Source organism: Myripristis murdjan, chromosome 20 (genome assembly GCF_902150065.1).
Source record: "Myripristis murdjan chromosome 20, fMyrMur1.1, whole genome shotgun sequence".
NCBI classification, from domain to species: domain Eukaryota; kingdom Metazoa; phylum Chordata; class Actinopteri; order Holocentriformes; family Holocentridae; genus Myripristis; species Myripristis murdjan.
This window is the reverse complement of record NC_043999.1, coordinates 10,144,622-10,164,060: the sequence shown is the minus strand read 5'-3', so window position 1 is coordinate 10,164,060 and position 19,439 is coordinate 10,144,622. Positions and strand designations below refer to the sequence as shown.

The 19,439-nt window shown below is 41.7% G+C and overlaps 2 protein-coding genes across 8 annotated transcripts in view; one reads left to right on the top strand and one right to left on the bottom strand.

The window, feature by feature from the left end:
- The window catches only part of scrib (scribble planar cell polarity protein), an 80,113-nt gene extending 76,628 nt beyond the window's left edge, over window positions 1-3,485 (top strand). For 4 of the 5 annotated variants that reach the window (XM_030079804.1, XM_030079802.1, XM_030079800.1 and 1 more), the window contains one exon: window positions 1,157-3,485. In XM_030079804.1, the coding sequence (XP_029935664.1) occupies window positions 1,157-1,293 (137 nt within the window). In that variant the 3' untranslated portion in view covers window positions 1,294-3,485. The remainder of the gene's footprint in view (window positions 1-1,156) is intronic. The other variant, XM_030079801.1, reaches the window with a different exon arrangement.
- On the bottom strand, window positions 2,745-19,095 carry kif9 (kinesin family member 9). 3 transcript variants are annotated; one of them, XM_030079805.1, is made up of 21 exons: window positions 19,039-19,095; window positions 12,877-13,140; window positions 11,196-11,361; window positions 10,734-10,840; window positions 10,402-10,632; window positions 9,607-9,690; window positions 9,396-9,488; window positions 8,925-9,072; window positions 8,765-8,829; window positions 8,591-8,668; window positions 8,424-8,492; window positions 8,041-8,145; window positions 7,878-7,933; window positions 7,466-7,553; window positions 6,917-7,026; window positions 5,638-5,817; window positions 5,346-5,554; window positions 4,744-4,923; window positions 4,490-4,605; window positions 4,214-4,318; window positions 2,745-4,042 (listed from the first exon to the last, which is right to left on the bottom strand). In XM_030079805.1, the coding sequence occupies exons 2-21, from the start codon at window positions 12,970-12,972 to the stop codon at window positions 4,007-4,009; spliced, it is 2,322 nt and encodes a 773-aa protein (XP_029935665.1). In that variant the 5' UTR covers window positions 12,973-13,140; window positions 19,039-19,095; the 3' UTR covers window positions 2,745-4,006. The 3 variants fall into 3 exon arrangements, with proteins under 3 accessions (XP_029935665.1, XP_029935667.1, XP_029935666.1); XM_030079807.1 differs by having other exon boundaries at window positions 8,080-8,145; XM_030079806.1 differs by lacking the exon at window positions 19,039-19,095 and having other exon boundaries at window positions 12,877-13,147.
- Between the last annotated feature and the right edge of the window lie 344 nt (window positions 19,096-19,439).

The window sequence follows — 19,439 nt, the reverse complement described above, 5'->3', positions numbered from 1 at the left end:
TTTGTGCACTAGTGTGCCTGCATGCACTAGTGTGTGTGTTTGTGCTTATATTCTAACCCTGGTAGTTCCTTGGTAAAACATAGCACAGCAGTGGGATGATGCTACTTTAGAAACCTGACCTGCCTTGAGAAGGGTGTCTCCACCCAGGTGTGCTTTGCCTGTTGCTGATCCACAGGTGTCAGGCAGCCGCTGCCGATCAGACCAAAGTGGAAGAGAGCTTTGACTGGTGTGTCTAACTAATGTCTTTAATGCTGCGTTCACACAATGGGCAACAAAGCAACAGGCGACAAGTCATCTTCAGTGGAAGCCAGCAACATAAAACTACAAATGCACGCTCGCTGTCGCTACATGACGGGCTGCATCGGAAAGTTGAGCTGGCTTCAGCTTTTCCCAGCGCTGCCATGACATGGGCAAGCATTAGCCAATCAGTTGTAAACAAAGATGTTCAACCTTAGACCTTCCCCTGTTCTGTGTCTCCATACTTTTGATTTCCAAAGTTCTACTTGATATCACTAAAATAGAGAACAATTTTTTTTGTGATTAATCCATGTTAAGAAAATTAAATAGTGGAGCAGGTTCTTGATGATTTGATGGGAAACTCAGCAATAGTTTATCCCCAGTGTAGACCTGACACTGGTCTATAGCTTTGTCGCCCATCGTGTGAAGGTACCATATTGCTAACCAAGATCCAGAAGTAATAATCTGAAGCATTGAATGAAATAAATGATTACAGAGAGCTGGAGGTGATTCAGTTATAATGTCAATATCATGGCTGGCTACTGTATATCTTAGAACTGAATGCAATTTGGTTCTTGAAGTTACTCAGATGGAATTGCCTCCTGCTCTGAATTTAAACTCTGAGCCCACTGAGGCGGCACTGTTTCACAACTCCGTCATTCTTTGCTGCATTATTCTGCAGTTTTGGCTCTGATGGTTTCCTGCTGCTGGTCTGGATGTGGGGCTTCTCTTGCAGGTTAAGGCATCTTTTAACGGACTCAGCCGCTTCCCATCAGGAATTTTCTGTCCTGTAGCCTTTGATTTCTGTCAGCGCAATTTCTTCCGCTCTGCAGCTGGGACTGGGGCAGTCAAAGTCAGCGACGGGGAGCTTGCACAGAATTGTTACTGAAGCTGCTGTGTGTGTTTTGTTGCTGTGCAGTGCCCGCTGCGAGTCCCGAGGCCGAGGTCCCCGCCCCCCTGCCCGCCACCTCAGCCCTGGAGGAGATGGCGCTCTACAGCAACAAGCGCAAGCTGAGGCAGGGCCGTCGCAGCCTGGAGACCGCCGTGCCCACATAACACCTCACACACCGCGGGGGGAGAAACCTGAAGCTATAACGCAAACACACACGCATTTACACACACTGTGGATACGCTGAAAAACACACGTGCACCCAGACGAGGTGCAGAGTCATGAAACACTACACACAGTGTCAGTAGATTGAGAGCATCGTTCTCCCATATGTAACCACTGCAGAGACTGCGAAGCTGAAAATCACCACACACACATTCACGCACTCTTAGTCATGTCCTGCGTGCCAGTCTTGCCTTTACAGTCTGCGGATGAGTTGGCGTGGAGATTGTGCCCAACATCCCATTAGGGCAAGAAAAAGAGCTAGTGTGGTTAGCTAGCATTACTACTTAAAGACCATTCTCAATTTTTTTTTTTTTTTAATTTTACACTCAGTTTGCCTACTAGAAGCTGAATTATGGTAACAGGAGGTGATTGGATATTTTTATTTTTGCACCTCCACTGATTTTGCTGTTTAGAAAAAAAAATACAGAAAATGAAAACAAAATACTGGAAGAAAAAAGATGAGTCATAGCTGTACTAACTTTTCGAATTATATTTTTGAGGCTTTCAGTGAATAGATTGTAAAATGTCAGGTTTTTTTTTTTTTTTTTCTAGAATTGTTCACGGGGAGGAGTGTACATATTGAGTGAATAGGGAAACATCCTGCTACCTTCACAGTCACAAATGTGCAGAGCATTTTATAGAGAACACTACATATCGTTATTGCACTGCCACTAATCAGCTTTTTAAGAAATTCTATCTCAAGTAATTTATTCTGTTCTTTTTCTAATCATGTCACTCAAATTGAAGGCCTTCTGTTTTACACTGTTGTAAAACCCCTGTCCTTTTTAGCACAAAGGATGCTTGACGCGTATCATTATTTATCATTAAGAATTTATCAGTGATACGTGTTTTTTGTTTTTTTTTAAGAATCAAGACTACACAGCTTTTAATGAGTGAATGAATGGCATATCACTTTCCTATCATTATTCTGTTTTTGTTGCATTACTGGGGTTTTTGGGAGGCGAGCATCTTTACAAATGAGCAGAGCTTAGCTGTTGCACATCAGCCTCACATGCAGGTGTGAAACATGGGTGTGTCTAGACCTTACTGCTGATATCTCTAGAGGGTCACATTAAATGTTTTGTCCCGATATGCTGAGGCGTACTTTCGTCTCAGCTCCCGTTCTGTTGCATTCCCTTTGTAGAGGATGTGTCTACACTGGAGATAAAAGCATTGAGCAGGCATTTTTTTTAAATCAATATTCATTATTTAATTAAGTAACCATTAATAGTAATGGGTCAAAATTTTAGGAATATCCATTTTCAGCACACTTATTTTATGGTACTCTCCCTGCCCTTTGTAGGGTTTTATGTCTCAATGTGAATCTCACTCATTTCTGTCTGTTCATATGACATGTGAAGGTAGCAGGTGTTTTTTTTTTTTTTTTTTTTTAATCTGTCTTTGGTTAATTTAAATCTGATGCCACTGAAAAATCCTTTATTGTTGTGTGAATAATGTAAAAAATACTGAACGGAAAGCAAACTTTAGGTTTGAAACTGAGCCAGTCTTGGCCCACACCAAGCAAGCGTCTGGACTGCTCCCGCACCTGGGTTTGGGCAGGCTTGGTCCCGGGACGCTCTCTGCATGTATATTGGTTTATTAACGGGAGAGCCTCGAGAGGCAGAAGCGATCTGTAATCCCTTCTCAAGACATCTGTCTCCATCGGTCATTCGATTCACTGCTTGACTCGCTGTCAGTTTATGCATCTGACGGGTATTTTGCAGAATCACAACACAGTAGCATACCTGTTAATTTAATGTAGGGTCTACTAATCATAGCTTTCCATGTTGCTCTCACTGACTGAAATTCAGTTTGGTTGATAACATTTGCGAATGGCTGGTATCTTTTTTTGTTTTCTTTTTTTTTTTTTTATCTTACAGTAGGTAAACCTTTATTTTCCAGACAAGTGGGATTCACTACATTATTAATGCAGTGTTTCAACTTTGTGTTTTTCTTTTGTCTTGAGTTCTCTTTGGGGGCTATTACTTCCAAATAGGTTGGAGGGCCAGGGTCAGAAGTGCTAGGGTCAAGGGTTAGAGCTCATACAAGACTGTAACTAGTGAATTTGTACAACCAAAGAAGTCTATTTTGTGGTTCAGGAATAATAAATTTTACTTTTCATTTAACAAGCTGATTCATTGCATAGTGTCTTTTGTGTTTGATCTCTTTATATTCTGCCACAAAATCATAGTACACACACAGAAAATATCTACAATATCATAAAGAAATACGACATTACGTGGCGTCCTCATTTTGATAAAGAGGAAACGCTTGTTGTGTGCAATTAAAGGAAAAATCCACCCTAAAACACTTAAAAACACTATTAGTGGTGCACTTTTGGTGGGTCTCTCTGGGAAATGTAGGAAACTTCCACCAGAAGTACAACAGAATAAGGCTGATTGAAGCAAAGAAGGCAAAAACAAAAACACGAATTCTATCATTGGAAAAAAAAAAAAAAAAACTAAATCTGGGAACGTACTGAACATCGTAGACGACACTTGGCAGTGTAACAGAGTTTGAGGGTGGAGTTCTGCTTTAAGCTCTTGCCTCGATGCCGTGGTTCTTGAATTTTCCACTGCACACACACACCTCTTTCAGGCAACTGGGTGGATTGGGGGGAGCTTTTTTTCATCCAGACCGGCTGGATGTGCTCCTCTACACCGGAGTCAGGGACAAACGTCTGCTGTTCCTCTGTGGGGACATAAGACAGTATTTTATTTAGTTATTTTGTTGGATCGTGTGGTATCTTCCTGGGAGGAGATACACTGGCAACCCTGGGTCATTCTCTGGACGCCGTATTGCACGAAACAAACACTGAAAAGAAGCGAGAGTGGAAGAGTGCTTGGAAAAAGAGACACCCACCCGTTTCTGGGTCCTTTGCCGGGCATTATAGAAGGAGATGGCTCTGGGGCTGTCGCCAAGACGCTCACATTGCAGCCGCTCGAAAAGCTCCTGGTCCTCCTCCGCCTAACATCAGAGGAGAATCTCCATTAAATAATTCATGCCACAGTTTGCTCACACTTTTCCCGGTACATTTCAAACAGATTAATACGATTTATTGTATTTTTGTATCCATTTTTGCATCCAGTAGTAGTGACAGACAGCACTTTGTTTACTGAGAGTACGAGGCCAGCTCACTTGTGCTATGCTCTTGTGCAGAGCACCGATCCCAGGCTGCACAGGGTCTTCTGGTTTTGGCACGTTAAGCACCTCCTCAGGCACCCGGAAAGTCTCCTTATACCAGCTCTCAAACTCTGAGACACACAAATGAATGGAAATCGTCACTGAGGTAACGTGATGCCGCCTGTGTGTCTGCTATCGTAACGTGAGCTATAAGGAAAGTCGAGGTTGCAAAGTGTTTTAAAGCACAAAGGCGGGGATGTGCTACTGACCGTTGAGGAGGCGCACCCTGCACTGGTCCACCAGGTGCTGGCAGTAGTTGACCTCGGCCGTGGTGCTGCGCAGCGCCTCGTATCGCTGCCGGTACTGAGCTTTCAGCTCTCGGAGGTGCGGCACCAGGCTGATCTCTGGCTCGCCCAGCACCGGCTCTCCCTTTGCGCTCACAAACTGACCTTCACGCACAAGCAGACGTTTATTACAGTACCCTCATAATTCTCATCTCTTAAATACGTGCTCCTCATTATGGGGTCACAAAGTATGAGGGGATTTTTACACATTTTATTAGGCGACAGAGCGAAGCAGGAGAGAGGGAATGTGATGAAGGTTATGAGTCAGATTTGAATCTGCAGCACAGGTCTTATCCTCCTGATCCACCAGGACGCTTGATGAGTGTGCAATTTGTCACCAAACAGACAAGTTAGTGATATAATATTAATTATTCAAACTCCATGAACAGCTTTTATGTTTGATTGCCTGGATCCAGTCATTCTTAACTGGAACAAAACTCAGTCAAACTATCTGCCACTCTCCTGCAGTTTCTTTTTGACACACCCACCCACCCACCCACCCACACACACACACACACGTAACATACCTTGGCGTGCTCTCTTATCTTTGTAGCGCTCTATGGCTGCTGTGGTGCGGTCGATCTTTCTCTTGGCGGTGTTCACCTCCTCAGTGAGCTGTCGAAGGCGGGCGTGGCGCTCCAGCAGCACAGCCTTGTTCTCTTTCAGGATGTGGTTGAGCTCGCCGCCTTGCCCCACCTTAAAGGCCTCAAAGGCCTCCGCTTTAGGTGGAGGGGCGCTGGGTGGAAAACAACACAGTCTCTGAGCTTGAGGACCACCAAACAGATGAACCAGATATTGAGTGGACAAGGCTCTATTTACTCGGTGGTTGCGGGCTCTTTGCTCGGAGGCGGTGACTCCTGCGTGTCCTGGCTCTGGATGTCGGGCTCCTGGGCCTCCTGCTCCCTCTCCGGGGTCTGGATGCGGACCTGCTTGGGTCTGGATGCACTCGCCACTGGCATCACAGTTACTGGGCTCCCTGCACCCTGTTTCTTACCCTGCCTGGAGAAGGACAGTACTACAGACGAGTTAGTCTCTTGGAGGATTAGAACTTAATCAGGCTAATTTCAACTTGAATAATTATTTATTCATTTCACCCTGTAAAGCCTGAACCATCAAATAATTGACTGAAAATTCCAATTCTTTGAAACTGGAGCCATTATTGGTCCAACTAAACAGCCAAAAAAAAAAAAAAAAAAAAAAGAAATATCAATTCCCAACTATGAGTTTCAATTTGTGTCATATTTGGCACATCAGACAATTGTGCTTGATTTTTTTTTTTTAAACAAACATCATAAAAACATTCTTCATATATTATATATATTCATCATAAAAAATTCTTTAACACATTGGTAATTCGAAACATATAAAAGAACACTTTTCCTTCCAAACACAAAAAACAAACACTTTTTCCATTATTTAGTATTATCCTTTTATTATTTTGACCAATTTGGTGAAAATGGCCTCAATATACCCGCTGTGTTAAATTTAAGACAGCCATTTTCAACACGGCTTTACAAACAAAAACGTTATGAAATGTTCAGTAATTTCACATTGCATCAACTCAGTAGTTTTTCCTATCGATGTTTCAGTTAAAAATTTGCTGTACAAATGCTGTACAGTTGATGTACAAGGCTGAAAACAATCGTGTTAAATATGACATGTGGCTTTATAGGGTTAATTAAGCAGTTCTGTTTTGGTTTTTTTTGTGAATTAATACTTTCTTGTAAAGAATGAAGAGTTTCCATATCAAATAACACCCTGCCTTAAAGAAATACTTGACCCAAAAGCTATCTATTTTGTATAATTTACTTATAATGGGGTAAAAAATATTAATCATATGCCTCATGGAGAGGTTTCCAAAACAATCTAATCATTTCTGTTTGACTCCACGAAAAGCATATGAGAACATCACATTTTCAATCTTTTGATTGTGGCACATGGCTGCCTAACCCTGCCCTGGAGTGAGTAAATCACATAAAATATTCTGGTTTTGGATGAAGTATTCCTTTAAAGAGCTGCCATCCCACTGTAAACAGTCAAACTGGTATGTCTACATAAGCAGGCATGTCTGTCAGCCTGCCTGCAGCCCGTCACTCACCTCGCCGTGATCGCGTCCCTGTACTTTTTAGCTTTGCTCTTGCCAGGACCGGCATGCCTCTGTACACCTGCGCCATCTTCCGTTTCCACCATGCTGTCTGTGGAATCAGCCTGATGAAGAACAGAGGTGGAGACAGCTGATTACTGTTTCTCACATTACTGTAATTCAGTTAGTTTTGTGTGTACTTGTACTTTTGAGTATTTTTTTTTCAGTCAGTACTTTTACTTACGTACATTTTTGCCTGAGTATTGTTCTTCACTAAATTAAAAACTGCATCCATGACAGAGAATTAATGATCAATGACAGATTGAGGATCCTTTCACAATAAAAGCCCAGTCAGCAAAGATGAGAAGAGGAACTTGCTCCTGCTTTGATGATTCTACTTTTTGTCATTTCCAAATTTCCAACGAAAGCTGCACGATGAAAAACCGCAGATGGTTGATGGAGGCAAGAGCCATTTAGAGTCAACTGTCAAAAAAATGTGGGTCGGCCTGACGGAGAGGACCATGTAGACTCAACCATCGTATGATATGCTTATTCCATTATCACCTTGACTCCAGCTGAGCGGGCGTTTTGTTTTTTCTCCACCAGGTTGTAGGTCTGACACAGCTGAGCCTTCACCTTCGCTGCCTGCTCTCTATTCATCACACACACACACACACACACACACACACACACACGCAAGAAATTCACTTAACCATTATCAAATAAAGAGCTTTGGCCAAAAATTAGATATCCACCATTTGAAAATGCAACATGCACCCTTCAAAAAGTAGTAGTTAAAATATTTCATTTGTTTTTAGTTATTTGAGATTTAGAATAAATCAACTTCAGATGTTTGCTTTACACATATGGATTTCTTCATAGAGAGACAACGATATAGATGTACTGATTTTTTTTTTTTTACTGAATAAACTGTCCAAATCCCATTATCATAAGTTCAACGGTAAACAATACTCACTCCACAGCAAGCTTGAACTGGGCAAACACCTCCTGGAGCTGCCGGATGCTAATAATCTGTAAACAGGTGTTAGACAGAGATGTAACATCAGGTGACGAGGAGGCGCCAAACTAAATGTGACGTGTCAGAGAACATGTGAACAGTGGTGCTCCAACGTCCTCACGCTGATTTCCTTCGAGGTCCCGTTCAAGTACCTCCGCACCTGGCTCTGGATCTCAGCCACCTGGGCGTCGGACAGCGGCTCGTACACGTTGGACGGCCGCACCGCCTGCTCAGAGACACACACACACACTCAGCGTTTCGATTCAAATGTGAACCTGCTGAAATGTTTTCTAGTATTTTTGATTTTAATAGTATTTATTACTGAACAATGGATAATGTAAAAGCCACGCCAGCATCTTTGTAACAGTTCATTCACATTAAGCCAAGTGCTGCTACAATACAAACACAGTGAGCTGCAGGAAACCAGGTCAAAGACAATAAAGTAATGATAATAACAACAAAATATGTGCAGTGTCACATTTTTCCCTGCCAGGCTCTACTCACAAGACCATGGTAGATGGACAGCTCTTCTTTCAGCATCTGGACCTCCTTCTCAAGTTTCTTGATCTGAGCCTGAGGACAACAGTCACGTTAACCCTCTGCCGTCTGATCACCGGCACATGATGCAACAAAATATTTGGTAGTTTAGGTGTGAGAGCCTGGCAACTTACCGCCGGGTCTATGTGTTCGTTAACGGTGGGGTGAGTCTGGACACGCTTCATTCTGCTGCCAAAACGCAGAGTCGACAGCTGCAAGGAGCAGAGTTATGATCACAACACCGGTGTGTATTGTTGAACTGACTCGAGTGACAGCAAGCTTTTCGTGTCTTATATTCCGGTGCTTACTGTTTCCTCAATCTGCGCGGCCTCACCGTAGATGTTGGCCACGAGGACAGTGTTGCAGTTTCCGCCTGCAGAGAAAAGCAAAAGCCGCCACGTGAGAAAGGAGGACACGGAGCTGAAGACGTCTGTGCAGCTTAAGACGTCGCCAGGTTTCAGGTCTCACCCAGTGCGTCTTTGAGGGCGTATGTGAGCTTGGTCTGTCTGAAGGGAACGTGGTCCCTGCGACGGTCTGCCAGGGCCAGAATGGCCTGCTCCAGGAACGACAGGGACTTGTTGATGTACATGGCCTCCTTCAACCCCTGACCGGCTGACTGGAGCGCGCACAGCAAGAGCAACAGTCAATTAACAATCAAGAACAGAGAAAAAAAAACACATTTGCACAAGTAAAATTAAAAAGGCTCCCAAGTGGGTTTTTGATATAATGAATCACACAATTTAACCAAAAACCAAGCAGTATTTTAATCAGCCAAATTTCTGTAGAATAAAACAGATGCTGCTTATTTCCCATTAACCCTTACTCAAAGGCTCTAAAATCTCTTCCAGGTGGCGAGTAGTTCCAGCCAGTTCATACCTGGTAGGCTGTGCAGAAGCAGTCAAAGCAGATTAAAATGAAATCCAGAATTCAAAAACTCACTCCGGTCTTTCCAAGCCTCTCTGAACCGGCCAGATCCACCAGATTCAGCTTGGAGGTGACGTACTTGGCATCTGACAGGGTCCGGGAGCGAGACTGATCGAGGAAAAACAAGCTAAAGAGCGAAGCGTGCGGGAAAAAGGCAACTTTGTGCACCCCGAGCAGAGTGAAGGGGTCAAACAGTAAAAACCACAGGGGTAGTAAGGTCCCATACCTCAATGTGCACCGTGAAGATGCAGTGGGACCTGGACGAGTTCTTGTTCAGGGCATGAGCTCCGATGATGCGATTCATCTCGCCCTGAGCAAAGACAGACCATCACAGTCATATCTTTTAAAGGAATAGTTCACCATAAAAAGAGTCCAATGAAGATGTGCCTCTTTATCAGAAAAGGGCCTGGAAAGGAACTCAAAAAAGCTCCTTGGTCTAACGTCCTGTGTGTTTGGTGGTCATACTAACTACAGTGGAGCTCTCACTCACAGTGTTGGCTAGATAATGGCTTCACTGCAAAAACGCAAAATCTTACCAAGATTATTTGTCTTATTTCAAGTCAAAAAAATGTCTTATTTCTAGACAAAATATCTCATTACACTTAAAATAAGACATGATCACCTCAGAAGTAAATTGTTTTTAGACAATTTTAACTTGTTTCAAGTAAAAATTCACTTGAAACAAATGAAAATTTGCTTGTTTCATTGGCAAAATTTGCCAGTGGAAAAAGTGAAAATTCACTTGAAATAAGTGAAAATTAGCTAGAAACAAGAAACAAATTTTGCCAATGAACCAAGCAAATTTTCACTTGTTTCAAGCAAATTTTCACTTGAAACAAGAGACAATTGTCTAAAAACAAGTTACTTCTGAGGTGATCATGTCTTATTTTAAGTGCAATGAGATATTTTGACTAGTAATAAGACATTTTTTGACTTGAAATAAGACAAATAATCTCGGTAAGATTTGGACTTTTTGCAGTGTGCAGGAGGGATCTGCAGCAGCAAACCTTGGTCCACAAACCTCAAACAGCAGGTTGAGGGCCTCCCCCTCGCTGTGGACCGGGTGCAGAGTTAGACCCCTGATGAAGACCCCTCTGCCCGGCTCCTCCATCACCACCATGCCCCGTGCAGGCGGGTCTGAGGAGCCGCGCGGCGAGGACAGCAGGTCGACCAGGGTCTCATTGTAGATCTCCAGGTAGGACAGGTGCACGGAGAAGGTGTACTCGCACCTTTTCTCCACCTGCTGAAACACCTGAGCGAGGCCAGAAGATGAGGAAAGACGGGGGGGGGAAAAAAATCGGTAAAAGTGACCTATCGAGTGCCAGAAACAGGAGGAGAAAGTGTGCGAGTTACCTCCTGAAGGGCTCGGGGGATGATGCCTCTCTGCTTGTATGATTCTGTGGATCCCGTCATGGTGTAGGTCTTTCCAGCGCCTGTCTGCCCAAAACACATCACAGTACCTGGCGGAAACACAAATCATGTATTCTGAAACTTTGTGTCCACCAGTCAGGAAGAAAGAAAAGCTTGCTTGATTTTGTATTGACCACAATGCATTTTTAAGTTTGTCCTCTTAAGTTTTGAACGGGTTTCATGAACGTAAGGGTGGAAGAATTTTTCTCAACCAGTAGAAGACCAAGTAGGTTTTTGGGCGAAACAAAAGCAAAAGAATTTACAGGAGAACAATGATATGCAGTTTGATGGCACTTCTATTATAATTTGGCTTGAGTAGGAATCAAAGCCCTTTAAGCTTTGGTACAATCCGTTCAGCTGGTCTGGACTGCGAACTGTAGGGTTTGCACAGACGGACAGATCTACCGTTGTAGCCCTCCAGTGCTCCCAGTACGGCCCGTCGGCCCACTCGGGCGTACACCTCCTCCTGGGAAACGTGATGCAGGACCCCGTCCAGCTGGAAAGACCAGGAGCTCGGCTGGTTGTTCAGTGCCAGATTCCTGGGGTCTTTCCTGTTGTGGATGTTCACCGTCTGAGGGGCAGGACACACACAGAAATTTAAAGTACACACTAACACACCAAAATGAGAGTCATATCTACACTGAAATGTTGCTGTAAGTTGACCTGCTGTTTATTTGGTTGTGCTGTCATAAACTACATGGCTGAGTGCTGAACATATTGAGATTATTTGAAATGCAGCCACCCAGCACTCTGACACACTGGGTTGTACTGCTTTAGGCATTTTTTTTGTCAGAGTTTTTCAAGCCTCAGGATGTTTGCTTTCAACGTTCACTATCTGATGCAGGTTTGAACCCGGAGCCTCAGCAAACTAACACCGCTGTGCAGCTCTGTAAGACACTGGGCCATACCGACTTAAAGCTGTTTTTTTTTTTTTTTTTAACCTCAGATCTTTTCAGTCTTTGCTCTGGATGCTGGTTTTCAATATGGTGTTCAATAATGGTGTAGCTCCCAGTATTTTGAGATACTGAGTCCTAATGCTTTAAAGGATTTTCCCCTTTGTGTTTTTTAGAGCCTTCGCTTGGGATTTTGGCTTTTTAGTGCCTTTTCAGCGCTGACAGGACCAGTCCTTTCAGCCAGGATGTCAAACTGTACAGACGGCTGCCAGCGGGTCTCTAGTGCTGCTGCTGACCTGTTTTCTGACAGCTTTTTAGTTTGTCCTCGAGACGGTGCCTGCTATCAAAATCAGTACTACAGCGACCTAACGTAGTTTAGCCTCTGAATTTAGTCTCTGAATCTCTCTGGACAGCAGATCTACAAAATCAAAACATAATTAACCTGAATAACAGTTTCGCTGGGATCTTGAAACAGCACTTACGAGCTACAGACTGAAACTCCAGCTCAGTGTGTCTGAGCTCATTTCAGTTTCCTCAGTGCTGCATGTCAGACCAAATATTTACTCAACTGATGGCAGTGTGCTCCTTGTTTTTATGGCCTACACTTACAATTAAATAGCCAGTCCTTTGGTTAACTAATTAGTTGTGTATCACTTTGTTTGTTTACTTTGAATCCTTTTGTTTTGTTGGATAATGTGGCAACACTTTCAAAAGACAGTGTCTTTTAGGCTGATAACAATAGCCAAAATGACCAGAGACCATTTAACATTAACTCCTATTGGCAATATATTGTCAAGTGAACTGCCACATCCATTCAGCCCACTATGAAACCTAAACATGTCACCTTTAGTGCCATTGCTTCTTTTTAAAAATACAAAAATAGCTTTGAATCCCTGTTTTGGCTTGTGAAGATGCAAAAAAAGACAAAGAAGATTAAGAAAATATTTTTAAAAATATTTTTGGAAATATTTTTTATCATAAATATTTTTAAATAAATAATACTGAAATAAATAAAATAAATAACATACAATCTTTATAGACCAAAGTAGTGATTTTTTAAAAAATATTTTAAAAAGAAATAAAGGGTATTTCGCTGAGGTTTCAGAGGGTTCACACACACACACACACACACACACACACACACACACACACACACACACACACACACACAAACAAACCGCAGCATGTCTTACTTGTCCGTCAGGAGGATACTCAATGAGGTTTTGGGCAAAGTGTGCCGTCGGTCTGATCCGGACAAACACCTCCACTTTGCTGCTGACAGACTTCATACCTCCGCGGTAACCTCTGCTGAGCTTCCTCCAGAGTTTCAGCAGGATGATCCGCCCGGTTTGGTTATAAAAAACGACATTAGCGCTTCAGTTGGCCGTCCATCACTTCCGCTCGTCCTCATGTTTACGCTCGGCGTCATGGCAACGGACGCGGAGCGCGTACCCAGCCTGTTGAACGCACAAAAACCACACCAAAAAAAAAAAAAAAAAAAAAAATACAGTCAATAAATTATGAAAGAAAAAAAACATTAATACAAACAGGTTGTGTCTGTCCTCTGATTTGATGAATTAGTTTCCAAATTATAAGTCGTTTTAATTAGCCTAAATCGCGACTTGCAAACGTCACGGGATCTGCGTAATTAAAAAAAAAAAAAAAAAAATTAACACATAGCCATATTTAGCAAAAATGGTTGCGCAGCTCTACTGGTTTTTAAGTTAACAATTTTGATGCCATATTCCAAAAGTTCAAGCCAGAATAGTTCAAAATTAGGCTGGTGTTAGTCAGTTTCATTTTATGGACATTGCAAATTTCACTCAGCAATAAAAAGGGTGATAAGTAAGCTTACACACACACACACACAGAGAGAGAGAGAGGTTACACAGAAACTGAGAGCAGGGTCATAGCTCTAGATATATATCCATGCAAAATCATAATATTTTAAAACTATGCGTTACATATAGTATGACAGGAAGACAGGCAGAGAGGGGAAAAAGAAGAGAAAACGAAAGGGAAAGGAAGGAGGATGGCAGTTGAAGGACAGAATGAGGGGATAGCTGACAGAGGACAGACACAACCTGTTTGCTTTTTTTTTTTTTTTTTGGCAAGGGCTTAAATCTGAGGAACAGCTGGCCAGTCTTATCAAGCCCCTCTCCAAAAGAGGTTTCCCCCTTTACAGAAAGAGACATCCAGGGAATTGCATTTGATTATGCAAAAGCCAATAAAATCAAAGACTTCTCTGAAGTAAAAGGCAGTTCTGGGTATTACTGGGTTTCTCTCTCTTTTTTCAACAGAATCCAGACCTCAGCATTTTAAAAAAAAAAAAAAAAAAAAAAAAAAAAAAAGGAGGCTAATTCAGCAGCAAGATCAGCAGGACTGAACTCTTGACGTGGCATTGAAGTGGTTTCAGCAGTATGAGGAACTGCTGGAGGAACTGGAAATCAAAAATGTGCCATTGCATTTTTGCAACTGCGGTGACGTGCAGGTTTTGCTCCACATGTGTGGTTGGGGAGGTGGGTGAGCCCTGTGTGGAGGAGAGACCACAACCGTCTTCACACAACACTTAGTTACACAATGGTCATCTTTCAAGAGAAGTGGCTCAGGTGCGAGTGGCTTCATGGTTGCCCAGAAAATGCTGCTGTTAGAGTTTCTGATAACAGCTGGATAGACAGTCACCTGTTCCTGGAACGGGGCCACATGTTTACAGGGCAGCTGCCGAGAAATGAAGCAAGGCCCTGCGTTCTCCTGCTGGGTGGCCTCAGTAGCCAGGTCTACAATTTGAAAATGTCCAGGCTGGACTCAAGACCACAGGAGGCATTCCCCCGTCACCAAGAACATAATCCCGGATGATGTGCGTGCACCGAGCCTCAGGACAGAGAGGGCCGTGCTGCACGCAGCAACCGAGCCGTCCCAGGAGAGGATCCACCGCTCTTGACTTTCAGTGTGCGGTCTCTGAGGAGGAGGTGATCATCACATCTCAGGAGGATATGGAGAGCTCCTTATTCCATGTTTGCACCCCTGAGGAAAACACCTCAAAGCATCAGGAGGACAATGAACAGCCCTCAACTTTCAACACCAGTCACCTGCAGTGACTCAATACCCATCCCCAAATGGAATAGGAGCCTCAGAACAAGGGCCAATCCCCCCCCCCCCCCCCCCCCCCCCCCCCCCCCCCCCCCCCCGCCTATCATTTAACAAGCACAGATCATTACTTCTTAGAACAAGCTGTGGAGAGGATAATAGCAACTGTGATGATGGTGATTACACCTTGAGGAGATGTGAAGACCTAGCTGCAGGAACCGTTAAAGCTTTTTGGTGTTTTTCTGTCAAAGATGTTCTCATTTTTAACACAAACTTGCACACCAACGCTTACAAAACAGACACAAAGACATCAACGCACAGAAACTATCCACTTTGCTGCTGTAATGCTGGAAATTTCTAATAAAGGAATATCTTATCTTAAACACACACAGCCATACAACATGATCAGTTCATTTTTAAATGCATTTTGCAATGAAGTATTTGTTCATCTTTTTATTGCATGAAATATATTGTTCCCATGGCACATCAAACACAATAGTTAGTGTCAATTTATTTTTAAAAGTGACATGATTTCAGCTGAAATTGCTGTGTTGCTCTCCCTTCGTATCGGCCTGTTTTAACTGAACATTGTATCAAAGCTCAAGTGGGAAGCTGCTGGTTCTCTAACTCTCATAATTCCAATACAATTACATTTTGTTTACATTTTTGGCAAATACATATGGAAGAGATGAGGCACACCAGTTTATAAAAATATCATTAAATCTCATGCATAGTTTATTTGACTGTCTTATAAATCATTTACCAAAAAGTGACCCATTTTAGCAGACTCCACCCTTACCCTCGGACCAATCAAAACTAATGTTACATGTCACAACAGGCGTGGCAGCAAAAACACAAGAACATGTATTGTGATTGGCTGTAACATCTTAAAGGGCTATTACGCTCAACTTTATCTGGCCTGTTTTACTCTATGGCCCATTTTAGTTGACTCCACCATACTGGCTGTTTTCCAAGTGCCAATAAATGAAAGTCCTATCAGGGTTTGTACCAGAAGTCCAGCAGACTCCGCCTCCTGTCCTGTGTGAGTCTGTATAAAGGAGCTGCATGTAGACCGCAGACAGGATGCTGATTTGCGCTGAAGATGAGGGGGATCATACTGCTCTGTTTGCTGGGGCTCATTCTCGCAGCACCATCTGAAGCCATGGTAAGATGGACGAATTTCACCTAAAGTTTCTCATCTAATACTGAGCTACTGATTTTATGGAGGATTTCTTATTTTAGTTAGTGATTTCACTTATCTAACCCAACAATATCCTTCATCTAATCCTTCAGTCGACTGATGTTTGCAGCTTTGTGTCTGTAGATATACTATCTATTATATACTATGATTTAAACCCAGCCGTGTAAGCTGATAATACATATTTAAGTGTTGTTTAAGACAAACAGGAGCAGCTGGACCAGACTTTGATTTTCAGTGTTCAATCTGTTTCTATTATGCAAGTTCATGTATTGATCATGTTGCTGCTTTAATATTTGATCGTGTCAGTGTCCTGTCAGGAACAAGGTAAACAAACTGGGAACTTTACAGGGGGGTTAATCATTCACTTTCATGTCCTTTGCTCATCACCTATTAGTTTAATACATATTGAGGCTATTTTTTTAAAATTATTATTATTATACTTTACTTTTAGGTGCCGAAATGAGTCCAAGTGCTACATGAATTTGCTGGAAGCTTGTTGAAAAATGTTGCATAATTAGCCTAATGTTAGGAACCTACCAGTGAACTTGGTGCCGTTTGATGAGTATTGTCTGTAAGTGTGGCAGGAATCACATGAATCTCATGCTGTCCGGCCTCTGCGGACAATTTGATGAGTTTGATGAGTCTTTATAGCAGCAGGTAGCAAGAGAGGAAGACTGAGGTACTGAGGTTTGATAATTAAACAATAAATAAACCAACTAATAAAAAAAAATATATAAATAAAAAAATACATAAAAAATAAATCAAATAATAATGATAAAATTTAAGACAAAAATCTATAATATATTAAAAATTAAATTATAGGACCTTGTGTATTTTGGCTCTATTGAAAATTGAACTTAAAGTGTTTCGATATCCCAAAAGGGGTTTAGAGGTTTTAGGAAACAAACACAGCCAGTCATCAAAAAAGTGACATCAGAGGAATTCTTTCATGAAACACTTGTTTATTTCATGCAGCCGCCAAATAGTGATCTGCATCCTCTGGACAATGAGGGAGGGTTCGGTACTCCACCACCAAAACAAAAGGGAGCTGCGACACAACAAAAGGTAATTTTTTTTAAATTTGCAATAACACACATTATACTCCTACTGAGGCTGTTTGGTCTTTGGAGGCAAAATTTTGGAGGGAAACACATTTACTGACAGGAGTACAGATTGGAATTAAAATGTTTATATGTATATGTATATGTAAAAAAAAAAAAAAAAGGAAAAACATTTTAGGAAATAAGTACTATGGTTGCATTAATATTCATCACCAAAATAATGACATCAGGGGAATTTGTTAGTGCAACAGTTGTTTTCCTTTTTTAGACTGGTATTAGTTGGATGCACCTACTGGGCAATGACGGAGGGTTTGCCCCACCAAAACAACAGGTGAGACACTTTTCAGCACACAATGTAATCAATATTCATGATCAATACTTTGTCAAAATCACCCACGTGGTTTCCAGTCGAAATTATGAACCGTCTTTGATTGATTACCAAAATGCAAATAAATATCACATAATCATAGACTTTCTGATCCTCCGCAGTACGTTTTTTAGAGAGAAGCGTGATAAAAGTTTCTTATTATTTGCTTTGAAGTTTTATAAATGTTCATCTTTCTTTTTCCAGTGATCAAATCAGGACGGAGAGAAGAAACAAGAGAGGGGCTGAGCTCAGCTGACCTGCATACATTTGACATGTTAAAGAGCCGAGAGGAGTGGAAAGTCATGGATGATGAAATAAATGTTTTACGTAATGCACTGTGTGAGAAAATAAATCATTCTCATTTTTAATGAATTAATATTAATTGCTCATTTATTCGGTTTTGAGGTCAATGGAAATTCTTTGCTTAAATTCTATAGTTATATTTTCCGTGTGTCAAACATCACAGCTGTAACAGTATTTATAACATAATAACATGAAGTCTGGTTCCAAAATTATTTATCCACCATTTGAGATAAAGCAACACCTACTCTGACAGAATAATTGACACCACAAGATTTATGCATAAGTGATGATCATTTTTAAACAGAAAGGTTGGCAGAAATGGACACCTATAGATAACTTTCCTCTGAATGTTCAGAGATGGATTTTAAAGAGTTTTAAAGTGCACATTATGTGTTGCAGATTTTAAGATATACAAATAGATCTAATCCAATTCGTTAGACAAGTAGCTCTTACATCACCACCTGTACAGTTATTCCAGTTCCTTATTTAGGAGCATTTAGATAACCATGTTAGCTGTTTCAGGGTTTTGCACTTTGAACCGGCTGTGTAAACGGACAGCCATATTTATCTAATTCTGACATAAAACTGTAGTATGTAGCCCATAATTAACACTATAGGTAATGCTAGGAAACTCAGATGTTTATTTTCAATCCAAAACGAATAAAGATGATGCAAAATAAGATTTTTCATTAGTCAGACGTAATATTTCCTCTGCCACCATTCTGTTTGTGCACTGAAAACATACATATATTTTCAAATTAAAATTGGGTTTAAGCATTCATTTCTCCCTGAACATACAGTTTGATTGACAATATTGGGACTATTCAAATTTCGACACAACAAAAAGAAATACAAAGGCAATATTCAGAAAGTAAATTAGATGTTACTTATACTGAAAGCGCAGTATTTAAGCAACATTGCCATATTCAAAAAGAAAATATTTCCTTCAGAAGAGGTTTTGAGCTGACCTGTCAAAAGGCCCACACCAGTTCTACCCATTTAATTTCTATGGGTGTTACCTATCTGGTGCAGGCTGGAGCCTCAGGACATCAAATACTGGACATGAGGCACCAAAATAAGAGCGAGCGAGGCCCCAGATTCCAAATTTATTTTGATAAGAACTTCCCCTTTAACATGATCAAGCGGTGGGTCTGTATCAGTCACACAAACACAAGAAAGACAGTTGTATGGCAAAAGAAATTAGTTCCACGTATTTTCTCATTTTAACTATTCTTACTTATCAAACACAAAGTCTCAGTGGCTTTAACTATATTTAAACAATGAAATTTGTCACACATGGCATTACTGAACTGAGAAACAATAAAGAATAACTCACTTTGAGATGCACCGAAGGTCTGGTTGGTAGCAGAACAAACAGAAAAATGGTTTCCGCTCCTCACTGTAGCAGCACTGATTCAGGACAGATTGATGTCACCTGTGTCCAGTCCACTCCTGACGCCACAGGTGTGCTCGCTGCTCCTCCCAGAGCTCAACAAGCTCATGACAGACATGGAGGACTTTCAACATTATTATAGCAATCTGGCTCTACCGTAATGGCAGCTTAGTTCCATTAACGCATTCTACTTCCTGTGGAGGGCTGCACCAGGAGCTCCTTAGCCTCCTCAGTGCTCAACTCAGTGCAACCAGAATACCCCCCTCCACCCACAGGCCTTGGTTGCACATCTCCAGCCACTGTGGTTCTCTAGCTACACTCCATATATATATTTATATACACTA

Excerpts from the sequence above, each read along its gene's own strand:
- kif9 (XM_030079805.1), bottom strand. The coding sequence starts at position 12,972 with ATGAAGTCTGTCAGCAGCAAAGTGGAGGTGTTTGTCCGGATCAGACCG. Across the intron at positions 9,691-10,401 it reads CCCTCAACCTGCTGTTTGAG|GGCGAGATGAATCGCATCAT; the intron begins GTTTGTGGACCA and ends GTCTTTGCTCAG. Across the intron at positions 9,073-9,395 it reads AGAGGCTTGGAAAGACCGGA|TCAGCCGGTCAGGGGTTGAA; the intron begins GTGAGTTTTTGA and ends TGCGCGCTCCAG.